This window comes from Palaemon carinicauda, chromosome 44, assembly GCF_036898095.1.
Source record: "Palaemon carinicauda isolate YSFRI2023 chromosome 44, ASM3689809v2, whole genome shotgun sequence".
In the NCBI taxonomy this organism is placed as follows: Eukaryota; Metazoa; Arthropoda; class Malacostraca; order Decapoda; family Palaemonidae; genus Palaemon; species Palaemon carinicauda.
The window spans coordinates 2955965-2973448 of record NC_090768.1 but is presented as its reverse complement, the minus strand read 5'-3'; the positions used below and the strand labels follow the sequence as shown (position 1 = coordinate 2973448).

General features: G+C 41.3%; 1 protein-coding gene across 1 annotated transcript in view; it reads left to right on the top strand.

Annotated features, from left to right (window-relative positions):
* The window catches only part of LOC137634337 (myotubularin-related protein 10-B), a 291307-nt gene that overhangs the window by 166616 nt on the left and 107207 nt on the right, over positions 1 to 17484 (top strand). The window contains exon 6 of the mRNA XM_068366732.1: positions 12250 to 12342. Within this exon, the coding sequence (XP_068222833.1) occupies positions 12250 to 12342 (93 nt within the window). The remainder of the gene's footprint in view (positions 1 to 12249; positions 12343 to 17484) is intronic.

Below are 17484 nucleotides of genomic sequence, written 5' to 3'. Positions count from 1 at the left end.
AAAAAAGTAATGTCAAAAGAGATATATCATATATAAACTATTAACAACGTCAACAACAAATATGTCATATATAAACTATAAAAAGACTCATGTCCGCCTGGTCAACAAAAAAGCATTTGCTCCAACTTTGAACTTTTGAAGTTCTACTGATTCAACAACCCGATTAGGAAGATCATTCCACAACTTGGTAACAGCTGGAATAAAACTTCTAGAGTACTGCGTAGTATTGAGTCTTATGATGGAGAAGGCCTGGCTATTAGAATTAACTGCCTGCCTAGTATTACGAACAGGATAGAATTGTCCAGGGAGATCTGAATGTAAAGGATGGTCAGAGTTATGAAAAATCTTATGCAACATGCATAATGAACTAATTGATCGACGGTGCCAGAGATTAATATCTAGATCAGGAATAAGAAATTTAATAGACCGTAAGTTTCTGTCCAACAAATTAAGATGAGAATCAGCAGCTGAAGACCAGACAGGAGAACAATACTCAAAACAAGGTAGAATAAAAGAATTAAAACATTTCTTCAGAATAGATTGATCACCGAATATCTTAAAAGACTTTCTCAATAAGCCAATTTTTTGTGCAGTTGAAGAAGACACAGACCTTATATGTTTCTCAAAAGTAAATTTGCTGTCAAGAATCACGCCTAAAATTTTGAAAGAGTCATACAAATTTAAAGAAACATTATCAATACTGAGATCCGGATGTTGAGGAGCCACCGTCCTTGACCTACTTACAATCATACTTTGAGTTTTGTTAGGATTCAACTTCATACCCCATAATTTGCACCATGCACTAATTTTAGCTAAATCTCTATTAAGGGATTCACCAACCCCAGATCTACATTCAGGGGATGGAATTGATGCAAAGAGAGTAGCATCATCTGCATATGCAACAAGCTTATTTTCTAGGCCAAACCACATGTCATGTGTATATAGTATGAAAAGTAATGGGCCAAGAACACTACCCTGTGGGACACCGGATATCACATTCCTATACTCACTATGGTGCCCATAGTATATATGTATATATATATTTATATATATATATATATATATATATATATATATATATACATATATATATAAACATATATATATATACATATATATGTATATATACATATATATGCATATATATATGCATATATATATATATATATATATATATATATATATATATATATATATATATATATATATATATATATATATATATATATATATATATATATATATATATATATATATATATATATATATATATATATATATATATATTTATATATATATATATATATATATATATATATATATATATATATATACAAACATATATATATATATATATATATATATATATATATATATATATATATATATATATTTATATATGTATACAGTAGAACCTCGGTTGACGAACGACTCCGCTTACGAATTTTTCGGTTAACGAAGTGACTTTCTCTGAAAAATTCGTCTCGGTTAACGAATTTAAATTTCCCTCCCACGCGCCGTTTTTTGTGGAAAAGTGTTAACGCCGCGCTTCCTGATCGCATTTTTCATGGAAATAACTTAACGACAGCATCTCACAATGGAGTCACGTGACTCCTCCCACGCATACCTACCACCCCCTAATCCCCTTTATTACCCCCTTCACTCGTTCATTATCTCAGTATCCGCCGTCTCGATAGCATACATACTTAGTGAATTCGTGGACGATTTCTTTGTGATTTTTACACGTGGTTTGTGATTTGTTTTATTTTCATTCATTTGTGATTACAGTACTGTACTGTGTATTATTGTGATAGACAATGGCTCCTAAGATGTCGAAGAAGGAAAGCAGTAAGAAGAAGCTGATGATAACGATCGAGATGAAGAAGGAGATCATCGAGAAGCATGACCAAGGCATGCGTGTGAAAGACATTGCTAGTTTTTTCAATCGCTCGCAGTCGACGATATGCACAATATTAAAGAAAAAAGAAGAAATAAAGGCCGCTAAAGTAGCTAAAGGTGTATCGTCGTTGTCAAAACAACGGCCACCTATTCTTGATGACGTAGAAAATTTATTAATGGTGTGGTTAAATGAAAAGCAGCTCGCAGGAGATTCAGTAAATGAGAACATGATTTGCGAGAAGGCAAGAACCATTTACGAGGACTTGGTGAGAAGTGAGCCAGGCACATCAGCAGAAAAACAAAGTTTTAAGGCAAGCCGTGGTTGGTTTGAAAAATTCAAGAAGAGAACGGGTATCCATAGTGTTGTTCGGCATGGCGAGGGGGCCAGCGCCGATACGAAGGCAGCAGAGTCTTTTGTGAAAGAGTTCAAAAGTCTCGTGGACTCCGAGGACTACGTTTCCCAACAGGTGTTTAATTGCGATGAGACAGGCCTCTTTTGGAAGAAAATGCCCAGGAGGACCTATATCACGGCAGAAGAAAAGGCCCTTCCTGGCCATAAGCCCATGAAAGACCGTCTAACCCTGCTGTTCTGTTCCAACGCCAGTGGGGATTGCAAAATTAAACCCCTCCTGGTGTATCACTCGGAGAATCCACGAGCCTTCAAGAAGAACAATGTGCAGAAGAAAAAGTTGCACGTCATGTGGCGTTCTAATACGAAGGCTTGGGTGACAAGGATCTTCTTCGTTGAGTGGATGAACGAGGTTTTTGGTCCCGAAGTCAAGAGATACCTCCTGGAGAAGGACCTCCCACTCAAAGCCTTGCTGTTAATGGACAATGCTCCTGCCCATCCTCCAGCCATTGAAGAGGACATAGCGGAGGAATATAAGTTCATTAAGGTGAAGTTCCTACCCCCCAACACCACTCCAATACTCCAGCCCATGGATCAGCAAGTGATCTCAAATTTTAAAAAACTTTATACCAAAGCTATGTTCCAGCGCTGCTTTGAAGTAACAGAGGGCACCAACCTTACCCTCAGAGAGTTTTGGAAGGATCACTACTCCATCTACAACTGCCTGACTTTAATTGATAAAGCCTGGCAAGGAGTCACCAGGAGAACCCTCAATTCCGCCTGGAAGAAACTGTGGCCCGACGCCGTTGCAGAACGGGATTTTGAGGGGTTCGAACCCAACCAGGAGGAAGCAGTTGACGAGGATATTGTGTCCTTGGGCAAGGCAATGGGGCTGGAGGTGGACACGGATGACATCGACGACCTCCTGCAGGAGCATAAGGAGCAGCTGACCACCGAGGAGCTGAAGGACCTGCACGAGCAGCAGCAAAGAGAGGTAATAGAGGAAATCTCATCTGAGGAGGAGGGAGGCACTGCAAAATCACTGTCTTCGAGTGAGATAAAAGATTTTTTAAAGAAGTGGGAAGACGTGAACAGTTTTCTTGAGGAAAATGTCCCGAATAAGGCTGAAACAGACCGTGCAATAAATTTATTAGTCGATAATGGGGTGGGTCACTTCTATAAAATTTTAAAGAACAGACAAAAGCAGGTGTCTATTGAAAAATATCTTGTGAAGGGGGAGAAAAGAACTGTGAAAGACGACGACCAAGAGTCTCGCAAACGCAAAACCAGTGATAGTGAACGCTATTCTCGCGAGAGAACTCCAGTCAACGTTCCTGAAGTTCTCATGGAGGGAGATTCTCCCTCCAAGCAGTAACCCCCTCCTCCTCCTTCCCCTCCTCTCGTCTCCATCAAGCCAGCAGCGACACTCCTCTAAGGTAAAGTTCAGGTTTACTGTGCATGCATATCCATATTTTCATCATTAAATGACTGCAATATTTTAATAATTTTGTGTAGAGTACAGTAGAGTACTGTATGTGTAAGGAAAAATTTGTGAAAATTGGTTTTTGTAGATGGGTTGAACTAATTATTTCGATTTTATAACATTCTTATGGGGAAATTCGTTTCGCGATACGAATTTTTCGGTCTAAGAATTCGCATTAGGAACGAATTAAATTCGTAAACCGAGGTTCTACTGTATATATATATATATATATATATATATATATATATATATATATATATATATATATATATATATATATATATATATATATATATATATATATATATATATATATACTATATACATATACATATATATATATATATATATATATATATATATATATATATATATATATATATATATCTATATATCTATATATATATATATATATATATATATATATATATATATATATATATATATACATATACACATACCTACATACATACATACATACATACATACATATAAGGGATTTTGACGAAGGAAAAATCTATATCTGGACGAGGAACCTGTGTCACCCTGTGAAATGCTCCTTAAAGCACCATTTCTAAGGTATAAATACTGCTAAATATATCAGAGAAAAAAGTTGCATGGAATGCCAGGAATATACCCAGCTCGCTCACCCTTATAGGGTGTCGGTATAGAAAACTGGGGCGAGTGAAACCACTACCAGAGGTCCCTTTCCAATTAGACTTCTCCCTCCTCAACATCCCCCATTACTACGAGGTGTCATTCTCAACAGCTACTGCCCCCCCCCCCCTCACCACTACCACTACCTATCCTTCTCCCATCATTCCTACTACCACCCCAAGATGGGGTGGTAGTAGGAATGATGGGAGAAGGATAGGTGAGGAAAAGGGAGGGAGGGTTCACGGAGCGACACAGGTTCCTCACCCAGATATAGATTTTTCCTTCGTCAAAATCCCTTTTCTGGGTTCAACCTGTGTCGCTCTGTGAAATAGTAACAGAGAATTGGTTCCAAAAGCTTGGAAATACACAAAAAGTTCAGGAAATTAATTAAAAATAGAGTAATTTAATTAAGTGTTTTACTAAAATCCTTAATATACCAATCTCTTAATTACACCCCCAAAAAAAGGTCAATGTTAAGGTAGGGGGGAAAAAGGGAAGGCAGTTGTCGCCCTGCTCCTTATAAGGAGACAAGGCACTAAGAGGGAAAATATATATGAAGATAGGACCCTGTTATAATGGTTGTGTTAAATCTGGAGGAACCACTATATCTTTTTAATCCTTCAAAATTCATCTATTCTGTGGTTCCTCATTCTTTTCTAAGAATTTTCTATCGAGAGAGAATAAAATTCCACCAGAAGAAAAAAAATCAATATGATTTGGTTCTCTAGATAATGCTGAGAGTTCAGATATTCTGGCTCATGAGGCTAAACTTATCAAAAATAACGTCTTCCTAAGAAGCGCTATATAAGTGCATGAGTCAAAATCAGAGTCAGAATCTAGATCAAGGACATCATTAAAACCCATGAAACTGCATGAGGGTGAGTTACTGGTTTTAGTCTAGTACAGGCTCACGAAATAGACGAAAAATACGAATCTGTAAGATTAATATTGAACCCGATCTGAAATATTTTCTTTAAAGCAGATTTAATCATAGTAATAGTATTATTGGCTAGGCTTCCTTCCAAGAAAGTTCTGAAAAAGGTAACTGCCAGATTCGTAGTCAGCGTCCAAACCTCTGAGTCTTCCAGAAATTGGCTAACTTCCTTACATCAGAATCATATTGCCGAAGGGTAGAATCTCATATACCTGACACTAGGGACAGTGTGTTAAAAGGGTCAATCTCAGCATCTCTTTGTGCTGCAAATCTCAGATAGTCCATAAAGTGAAGGCACTCTGAATTCGTGAGGAAGCAGACTCACTGTGAGATAGTACCATCCGTGCTAACTCAGTTCGGGAATCCGCCGAGATCGGAGTTCTAGTTCCACCAAGATAGGGAACCAGTTGCATTGGTCCAATTGAGGGCTACGAGGGCAATCCGACCTTTGAAAGTCCTGAGCATGTCCAGGACTTTCAATAGCATGGTTAAAGGTGGAATCAGGTAAATCCTCCGTCAGTTGTTCCAATCTATGGGCGTGTCGTTGGTGACATAGGCCAGAGGGTCCAGGTTGGGGGCCACATGACATTGTGGCTTGTGGTTGGATTCCGTGGCAAATAGGTCTACTTGGAGACCCGGAACCTGTTGGCAGGTCCAATTACATTACTTTTTGGCTAAAGACCATTGCGATTCCCGCGGAGGTGTCCTTGTTATATCATCCTCAACCACATTTCTTACTCCTGCCAGGTGAACAGCTGACAGGTGGCAAAGGTTCCCTGTTGGCATTGAAAAGATAGCTACCATCACTTGATTTACGTGACTTGATTGGAACCTCCCCTGTTTATGCAGTGGACTATCACTTGGCTGTCTAGTATTAGACTGATATGTTGTTACTGTGACGGGGAAAGATTTAGTAGAGTCAAGAACACTTCCATGACTTCTAGAATATTGATGTGTAGTTGTCGGAGTGTCACTGTCCACAACCCCTGGACCTGTTCGTATTGGGAATAGCCTCTCTGAGCGCTTAGGGAGTCATCTAAATGGACCACCAATGTTGTCGCTGAGAATTATAAAGGTACTGAGTTTGCTAGATTTTGACCTTCGTCCATTGTTGAAGTCTTTTCCATAATGTAGGTAGAATCCGAGAAATTTTGACTCAATATTTCTTGTTTGCTTTGGGCCGCCAAACTCGATTTATGTCTCCCAGATTGACTCTCAGTAATGTGTCTGTTACTGAGGGAAACTGGAGTAAACCTAGGATTCTTTCTTGGTTTCTCCGAGTCGTTAGTTTGTCCTTGAGTGATCCTCTTGTGTTACTATCTCTATCCTCTTATGTGGTGGAATCAACCGCTTGTGTGTGGTCCGGATTCATTAAAGACCTAACCACTGGAAGCACGTTGCTGGAGAAAGATGGGACTTTTTTATATTTATTTGGAAACCTAAGTATTCCAGAAGTTTTATTACTTTGCCCGAAACCTTGTGGCATTACTTGACGCTGTTGGCCCAGATAAACCAACCGTCTAGGTAGGCCACTAACTGTATTCCTTGAGTCCTCATCTCTTGGACTACTGTCTCCTCCAACTTAGTGAATAACTTAGTCACTATATTGAGTCCAAACGGCATCACCTTGAAGGTGTAAGCCCATTCGCCTAGTTTGAATCCTAGGAAAGGACGAAAGAGCCATGCTATCGGAACATGAAAATAAACGCCTGTAAGATCTATAGAGGTGGTGACGGCCCCATGGGGACATAAGGTCTTCACCTGTGAGACGGTCAGCATATGGAACTAGTCGCATTGAACATACTGTATGTATTCAAATAGGACAGATCTAGGTTACTCTTCGTTTGTCCGAGTGTTTCTTTGGCACTCTGAACAAACGTGCTTGAATATTTTAAGCATATTAGCTCTTTTATTGCTTTCTTTAGAAGATCTCCTGTGTAAAGTGTTAAATCTGCCATTGGAATCTGATAAAAACTGGTTGGTGGAGGGGGTTCTTTCATCCATGTCCACCCCAGAGCTTTCATTATGACGTTGTATGCCAATTGCTGAACGCCCAACGGCTCCGAAAGAGGTACAGCCTTCCTCCTACCTGGGGAGTCTCACTGGTTTGCAGAAGGCCTGCTTCCACGGCTCCCTTGAAATCCTCTACCTCTCCCGGAAGCTCTTCCGCCGCCTTTATGCAGGAAGGCTCCCCTAGCTCTACTACCTTTCGCATGCGTATTATAACCGTGAAACACTCCCTGTGTTTTGAAGGAAAGATGATACGCCGGAGATGCAATAAATGGAGTAGTGGCTATCGGTTGTTGAGGTGGTTTGCTAACCCACACATATTGATTTTGTGGCTGGGTTCTTGAGTTGGAAGGCTGGCTCACCTGGGATACCGGCATTGCCTGTAGCACATCCTGAGCCTGTGTCCTTTGGAAGGACTGAAACTTCCTTGGTCATCTCCTGCCTCGTGATTGCGTTCCGGTGGGCTTGAATTTTCTTTTGGAATTAGACTCCACTGGAGACTGAGGCTTTGGTTGACTCTAGCTTCTTCTCCGAGGACGCTATTTACCACGTCCTCCAGGAAGAAGTCCGCTCCCCAGATCGAGGCCTTAAGTAACCTGTTAGGCTCATGCCTAATGGAGTTCTCAAGTAAGACGAGCTTCCAGCAATTGCGATGGACCACTGCAAAGTCTTATGTATCACACTGTAGTGCGTGAGGCAAAGACTTTGTCAGGATTTTTAAAAATGGATCCTCGCGTAGACTAACAAAGTCATCTCCGACATCATGGCTGAGTTGATAGATCTACCCAGCTTGGTTCTTGCACCGTATTCTATCTTAATCAGAGAGTCTGGAAGTCCGGGGAGTCGTTCACTAAACTGTGTGGTGGCACAGTCCTAGTTCAATGACCTTGCCGTGAAAGTAGCTGGTGCATCGATCCAGCATTCTTGGCCTCCCGGGAACAACAGGGAAGTTAGGTCCGTATTCCTTAGTTGCGGCATGGGCTTGCCTTCCATATCCACCTGTAAGGTAAGGCCTACTACCTTGGTAGTTCATGGTGTCGGGTTTGCCTGTCCACCTCGAACATAGTATACGTATTCTTATGAGGGGTTAACTTGGTACTGACACATTCCCACTCATTTAAAGTCCGGACCCAAGCGGACCGATCTTGCTCTTTTGGCTAGATAACGGTTTCCTTGGGAACCTTGTCTACTTGTATTAGCACTTACACTGACGGGCACTCGTATCTAAAGAATGAATTGTAAACGTGGCGGATATCATTCAAAATCTTCTACCGGATGGGGACCACCTCCTGCTATTGTCAACATGCCCCCTGAGAACGGGGCATGCAGAGCCAATCGCCACGGGTCGTTCTAAACGAATGCTGGGAGCTTTGACGCGTCTGGAATCACAAACCACCGTTGTTGTGGTAGTCTGAACCGCAAGGATTTTCTATCAGATTTTCCTGATTTTGCAGTCCCTGGCCCAAACTGTCCATAGATAGCAGTCGATCGGCAATTGGACCAAACTGAGCCTGGACTACACTACCCAACCTCTCCATGAGCTAGCTTGAGAAGGTTACCGGATCAAAATTAAGTTCCGACGTCTGCCCCTTTGAGCTTCTTGCTCTTGGCCCCTGATGTTGAGGTTTAGACCCTGCCGAGTCCGTCAGTAGCTTAGAAGCTGATGATGGCCTGGTTGGGAGTGGTTTGGGTACCCTAAAAGGCTTGCCCACTTTGGGTAGGGCCGACCTCATACGTTTTACCTTGGAGGCCACCGAGCATGGCACCCGGCATGAGATCGGCAGACCTCAAGCCCACACGACTGCTGCAACACAGCAGTGCGTGCTGTCTCCTGACAGCATACCACCTGTTAGTCAATTTGATACATAGTATCATACTCGATTTTGCCGGAAAAATCGGTGACATATAGTTAAGTTAAATCCACTGTGTATAGTTCAGCGGAGTCGTATTCTTTCTTACCGTTTTACATTAGTACCCTAAAATTGTTTTCCTCCTTCCACCATCTCCTGTCATCCAAAGTATTGGCACACAAAGGTTTGAAACCGGTAGAAATGGCGGCTGGATTAACCTTGGACCAGTCCGCCCTCTCCAGAGAGAAAAATTTCACTATGAAACTTCTCTCAACCTTCCATAACCCTACCAGAGTAGGATGCACTTATAGATGAATAAAGGTTGGGACAAGGAGATTCAAGGAAACCAGAATTAGAGACACCAATACTGTTGCCGGAATACTTGGTTGGAAGTATGAATTCCCACTAATGTAAATCTGGCCCCTAACAATATAAATACAAGAACTACAAAGCTCCGTCTGTAACTCTCTTCGCAGAACAATCATACCATAAATATCCTGTAATATAAGGAATCAACCTATGGGATCAGAACAGGATAAAAATTTAATGTGAATCCGATCAAAGAAACATAGCAACTATCTGATGGATACGATTTCAAGTCATCCCGGCCCTCACAGGGCGGAAGAATATCGAAGATGGAATTCTGGGAATAGTGGGATACACGGTACATAGCAAGGCTCACACTCAGTCCGGCTCGACTTGTGGCCATCCATGACTAACAGAGGAGAGCGCTATTTGCATTGACTCACAGATCGTGAGAGCTACCTCTCTCTGTCGGCTGTCTCCTTTCTCTCCTTAGTGTATAACTTCAGCCTACTTCCCGAGGTTAGGGTGCGGCGAGTAAGAATTCCACCGAGTAAGATAATTTGGTAAATGAATATAAAATTAACTTGTGCCGGGAACCCCGGCGAAACACTAAAGAAATTAAATTCCGCCGTGACACTCAGCAGAAAAACATGCGTGCTTAAGCTAAAGGAAATAATACAAAATAGCATACAAAAAACATGTTACGCCTCTGTCATGAAAAGGTAGTCTTTATTATAAGTTCTCAACATACGGGATACCCACCGGGGTGGGGAGCATAAGCAAGAAGTGACAAGCAGACTAGAAACAACCATCGAAATCCATAGACTCCGGAATGCATGAAATTAAATGAATTAAACCCAATGACAGGAAGGGCGAAAATAGATACCAATGTGGCGCCGGAAAACATGCGTAAATCCGGTGCAAAAACCCAATGCTACGTAAGCAATGTAGCGCCGGAAGACATGCATCGCTAGAAACAAATGCTATGTATTAACCCTAACTTAATTATAATCTCTCTCTCTCTCTCTCTCTCTCTCTCTCTCTCTCTCTCTCTCTCTCTCTCTCTCTCTCTCTCTCTCTCTCTCTCTCTCTCTCTCTCTCTCTCTAACCAACCATCCATCAATTACGTAAACAAATATAGGATAAAGTAAGGTATCAGAACAGAGTAGGATGTCTGAATCCGATCAAAGAAGCATAACTACCATTTTTAGATACGTTCACAAAATATCCCGGCCCTCCGGAACGGGAGGATATATTAAAATGAATAATGTAATCAAGGATGGATAACCTGAGAGAGGGGAGTGGGGGGTGCGAGGCGAGGCGCATGCTCAGTCCTGCGCGCCTGGTGGCTAACCAAGACGAAACAAGGAGAGAGCGCTACCCGTGATGACGCACGGAGCGAAAGAGCCAGCCCCCACTCTGGGTGACTTCCCATTCTCTAAGAGCATGTGACCCAAGCCTACCCCCCTATGTAGGGAGTGGTGAAAGGCGTAAAAGGGGAGAGGACACCAAGTGGGGGGGAGACTGGCTCAAAATCAGGTGACCACTGTGATCGGAGGGGGGGTTACTACCCTCCGAAACACAAAGGAAGACCTGATGCGAAGCACGCAAACAAAAACAACATATAATGGCAGACGTGAAAAACAATAAAATACAATGAAATCAATTAAATAGGCAGATCGGCATATTGAGTAAAATGGGGGAAAAAGGAGCACGGCGAAAAGGGAATAAATAGCAAAACCTTCCAAAATCAGGTAACCATGAATACTCGCATGAAAGGCTACCGACCGAAGCTGCTAACTAACACTGCCCAAATAGCTTAAATAAAAGACAAAATCATGCCAAAACATTGAATTAGATGTCCATAACACAAAAATAAGACTACAATTAGTAAAAGGAACTAATAGAAAGTCTTACAAAACAAAGAGATCCCGAGGAAGCGACACCAAAAGGCAGCATACACACCCGTAAGGGAGCGTCAACAAAGCGGCTTAGAGAAAAAACCAACAAGGTTATTAAATGCACGCGTGTCGCTGCCTAGAAATCCCAAACAGACAAATATAATACTCAACTTGGGAGCAGGGATCTCCAAAACGCCCACGAAAGACACGTCCGAACGCTCACGGGTGCTAACAAGGAATGTTGGTAGAAGGATAGGTAGTGGTAGTGGTGGTGGGGGGGGGGCAGTAGCTGTAGAGAACAACACCTCGTAGTAACGGGGGATGTTGAGGAGGGAGAAGTCTAATTGGAAAGGGACCTCTGGTAGTGGTTTCACTCGACCCAGTTTTCTATACCGACACCCTATAAGGGTGAGCGAGCTGGGTATATTCCTGGCATTCCATGCAACTTTTTTCTCTGGTATATTTAGCAGTATTTATACCTTAAAAATGGTGCTTTAAGGAGCATTTCACAGAGCGACACAGGCTGAGCCCAGAAATATATATATATATATATATATATATATATATATATATATATATATATATATATATATATATATATATATCAAAGGAAATAAATTGAACATAAAAGGCAGATAGCAATGTAGCATAGGGCCAGAGGGATGCCGAGTTTGTTTATGAAATTCCTAGAGAAATTAGCTTTCATCTTCTCTCTTTGTGAACCTAAAGGACTTGAAAGAAAGGAAATTCATTATGTACTGTAGTAATATAAATAGGAACTCTGTTTCCTTTTTTAATGTCTTTCATACATTTTTTTTTTTTGTAAAGTAATATTCTGTTTATATTTGATATTCAAACAGTGTGGCACAAGACTGGGAAAGGGAGCTGCAGAGGACAAGGTGCCCTAACTGGAGAGTTTCAAAACACAATGAATTCTTCAATTTGTGTTCTTCGTAAGTTAATTTTCTGTTTATTTTGTGGTTGATATATGTCTTTGGTTTATTATTTGGTAATTCAGAATATACAAAATCATTCCAATCATTTCCTTTATAAACAATGAAAGTTTAGTGTTTTGTTTCCAGATTTCCTGGCTTCATCTGTAATAGCAATCCTGATACTGTAGTACTGTCTATAGTTGAGCAGCACTATTAAGATCAATCCTAAGATGTCATATAACCCTTTTATTTTCATAAATCTTACTTTTGAAAATAACAAGCTAATGAGTAGAAGTACTAACTTAATAATCTCTAAATAAAACTATAAAGAAAAATACCTCCCCCTGTAATACCTTTCCTTCTTTAATATAAGGGTTCTGGTGGCCGATGTGGTAACGTCCCTGACTGGTGATTGGCAGACTGGGTTTCGAGTCCCGCTCAAACACGTTAGTTCCTTTGGTCGTTGCAACCTCACCATCCCTATGAGCTAAGGATGGGGAGTTTGGGGGAGCCAATAGGTCTATCTGCTAAGTCATCAGCAGTCATTGCTTGGCCCTATCTGGTCCTAGCTTGGGTAGAGAGGTGGCTTGGGCGCTGATCATATTTATAGTATAGTCATTCTCTAGGGCATTGTCCTGTTTGCTAGGGCAATGTCACTGTCTCTTGCCTCTGGTATTCATGAGTGGCCTTTAAACCTTTTATAAGTTGTAGGTTGGCCAGGGCACCAGCCAACTGTTGAGATACTACTGCTAGAGAGTAATGGTGTCCTTTAACTGGCCAGACAGAACTACATTGGATTCTTCTCTCTGGTTACGGTTCACTTTCCTTTTGCCTACTCATACACCGAATAGTTTTTCCTATTCTTAACAGATTCTCCTTTGTGTTCATATACCTGACAACACTGAAATTACCAAACAATTCTTCTTCACCCAAGGGGTTAACTACTGCACTGTGATTGTTCAGTGGGTACTTTCCCCTTGGTAAGGGTAGAAGAGACTCTTTAGCTATGGTAAGCAACTCTTCTAGGAGAAGCACACTCATAGCGTCTGTACCATGGTCTTCCACTGTCTTTGGTTAGAGTTCTCTTGCTTGAGGGTACACTCGGGCACACACTTCTGTCTAATGAAGGATTTTCTCCTAATCAGCTAGGTTTTTGGTAGAAATCCTGCATTACCTAATTTAGTAGGGGTAGTAAGGGATACATTAAATTCAGTACATAAGGCTAGAGAGGCTTTCATTAAAAACTAGTCTTATGGAAAACTAAGAATTGCTTTAAATAAAAACGTAAGAGAACATAAACTTGATAAGGCAGTAGTTGGGGATGAGGTGTTTTACACAGAGAGGATGAAAAAGAATGGAGGGGGCCTGCTGAGTAGTATGAGTGTCAGATAAGACAGTTGAAGTCAAACATGGTAGTTCATAGAGAGAGATAGCTAAGATGCACATTACAAGAATTCAGGGTAAAGTAATTAAAAAAAGAAAGATTGTCTGAGGTTAATGGAAATAGGGACAACAGTATAGATGATGTAGGCATACCCGAGAATGATGTAACAAAAGTACAGGAGACAGAAGTGATTATTGGGAATAACATGGAAGAGAATAGAGAGAGAGAGATGATGAGAAAGAGGAGGAAGATGTAGGTGAGAAAGATTTTACAGAAGAATTACCTAAGTTGAGAAAAGGGAACAGGGATAGAAGCAGTAAATAAAGACACTGGTCAGATGGAAGAATGGACAGTATTAAGTTTGACGGGTAAAAGATCAAGTAAATACTGGGGAGATGCATACAATGTACAGGATTCTTCTACTGGTAACAAAGGGTGGATAAACCTGAGAAATTACAGGAATATTGAAAATATTGGGGATGAAGAGGAGGTTTTGTTAGGTTTTGAGAATCAGCAGGTGTTAGGGGCTAAGGAAAAGGAGTTATTGAGTTGGAGAGAAAACAATGTACAGTATATGAGGAGGTGGAAGATACTGGGGAAAAAGCTATATCCTCAAGGGTGATAGTCACTGAGAAGTTGAAAGGAGGTGAAAAGATATGTAAGGTCAGGTTGGTTGCTAGAGGCTTCGAAGAGGAAATGCTAGACTGGGAAAAAGATGTTCCTACTTGTAATGCAGATCTGTTGAAATTGTGCTTGTCAATCATCAAATTAAAAAAATGGAATTACTACATGCTAGATGTGTGAAAACAGCCTATTTGCAGGGTGATCAAATACAGAGGGAAGTATATTTGAAACCACTTGTTGAAGGAGATTTGGGTGGTTTATGTAAATGAAGAAGACAGTTTATGGGTTGAAGGATGCAGCAAAAGCATGTTATTGTAAGGTAGTGAGTGTAGTGAAAGAACTTAGGGGAAAGAGAAGTAGACTGGAACCAAACATCAAATTTTGCCAGTCCTTGCTGTATCACTGTAAAACCTTAGGACACATTCTTAGTTATAAATCTCTTAGGCTCTAGGGTTATGCCTTCCTCCTCTTCAATTATCTGTTGCTCAAGTTGAAAGTGTCTTCAGCACAAAACTCTTCTCCAAGAGATCCCAATAGCTTTGACATTATCTGGATCCACCTCCAAATCAAGCTGGTTACTCTTGAAAAACCTTCAAAGCCATGGAAGTCATTCTTAATTGGGACACAGTTTTTTCCACATACCATTTAGGTTTGCCTGCTTCACTTCATCTCAAGCATTAGCAATGAAAAGGTTGTTGTAGGTCCTTCAAAAATCCTTCAGAGTAAAGTTTGGGTTGTTCTCAGTTGCCTTCAAAGCTATAGCAAATGTCCTTCAGAGGTAGTAGACCTTGAAAGAAGCAACAGCACCTTGGTCCATAGTCTGCAAAAAGGGGCAGTGGTATTAAGTTGAAGGTAAACCACCTGATATTTTTGTAAACCCCCTCACAACGGTGATTTATGTTGAACATCAAAACATGCCAGGTATGATAGTGTATGACATGGGATATGTCACTTACAAATATAAACCACATGGAAGCTAAAATCATTCATTTATCCTACCAAAGAGTACAACACATGGTTGTATATCACACCCAACGATATTTTATTAAGAAAGCTCCTCCCTTTGATTTTATCCTCTCCTTTATTTGGCCAGCCAACAAAGACTTTTGATTGAATTTTTTATCCTTGATTGTGTAAGGGCTATTTTAATGTCATTTTTATGTTACTATGAATAATTACACCACTTTTTAGCCAATGGTGACATTCCCCACGTGAGGCATTACTCTCCCCCAACACCCAGCTTAAAGACTGAGTTCTCCTAACACCTCACCCCACCACCAAGGCACTTGCTATTCTAGTCTTTATGTATGATTATGTATGATTATGTAAGGTATATTTTAGTGTATTTCTATGTTGGCATGCATGATCAAATAACACAGGAAGTATTCCCCAAAGTGAGACGCAGCTGTGCCCACCTTCCCCCGGCTCTTCCACTCCTGAGACACCAGCCATGTAAGTTCTCAAGAGGTGGTGTTTCAGTCAAATTCCATCACAAAATATCTAAAATCCTACCCATTTATTTCCATACTATAAATAATTACTTGAAAATGTTTCAATCCATGTAACCCCTTATTTTGTTTAAATGACTTAATTCCATCATCATTTACTTGCAATTCGCAGGTCTTGGGAAGTTTCCTGAGTATCAGTAACAATGATCACATGTGTAACCCTAATAGCTGTAGACACGATGACATACAGCAAGGTTTATTCTTTCTTGTTTCCTTCCTTATTTTCTCTACTATCATCTCTACAAAATAGTATTTTCATTTCTTAGTTATATATTTCATATTGGTATTGTCCATTGCTTTTGCAAAGAGAAGTTAGCCTGCTGTAATTATTTCCATTTAGGTGTAATGTCATTTTACGCAGTATTAGACATGGAAGAGTGAACTGCGTAATTCCTATTTACATGCCACTGAAATATTAAAAACTGGATTGTTCCAACACGAATACTTACCTCGAACTACTTTCTTTTGGAGTCACTTGGTGATCTCTTTTTCTCGACCAAGGTTTTTGGCGCCGTTATCCCCCCACTCTGTTCTCTATATAGGCCTACCCCCGCCGCCACAGAATGCGCCCCGAGGGCAGGATTAGGGCAGGTCACTGCTTCTCTGGGCCATTCTCCTCATTAAGTTCTTGGTCGTGAGGTGTTCAACACCTCACTCTCAAGTCTCTCTCGATCCTTTGTGCGCATTTAGTGTCCCACGTGTTCCCAGCGTGGGGACTTGTGTTTTTTCGCAGTGTGCTTCCCAAGTGTTCCTGTGCGTTCACTTTTCAACCGTGTCCTTACACGGTGTTTAATTCATTTCCTTAAGGGCTTGTGTCGTGCATTGGGTGCGTTATGGAACAGTATTCCTTGATTTCCTTCAAGGAATTAATAGCTGAAAGGACCAATTTTTACAATAAATCATTCTTCCTCCCCTTATCCTCGGTGTTAGCCGTGTAGGGGCAGCTTATGTTCCCCTTCAACCACGTGTCAGGACTACTGGTCCTAGAACGTAGTGCAGTGAGTGCACTTCGGCACCAAAAGGAAGAATACATCCAAGAGGCTCATAGGAAGACGAGCCTCTCCTCGCCAACTTAATTCCCGATGCCTCGTCGAATAGAGATTCTTATACAGCCATCTTCCCCTACCCAGAGTAGGGGACGAGGTAAGTCAGTTGCGGGGAAGTGCCCATTGCTCTTCCCCAAGAGTTTGAGTGGGTGCGGTATAGCACCAAGAAGAAGTAGGCGACGAAGGGTTCGCCTAAGAAGACCGCCTGACAGAGCTTCCCTACCACCCTCTCCTACCCAGAGTAGGAGACGAGGTTGGTTTATTGTGAAGAAGATAACTCTTAAGAAGTAGTTCGAGGTAAGTACTACTTTCGAGAGTGTGTGGGGAGACGGAGTCCTGGTGCAAGCAGGCCACGTCTCCTCTGATGACCCCATGTGGGGGAAAAATGTCCCTAATTCTTCTCCAGTCTCTTAGCGTATTTTTCAGTCTCTTCTGCAGCCGAGGGCCTCGCCGAGAAGGAGCCTCCCAGGTCTGTATTGCAGCGTTCCCCGGACCGGCAACCCAGGGTTTTTTCTCACCACGAAGGCCATCCTCCAGACGCAGATATAACCCTCGCAGGGAGAAATGTGAGAAGGCCTCTTCAGGCAGGCGTAAGACC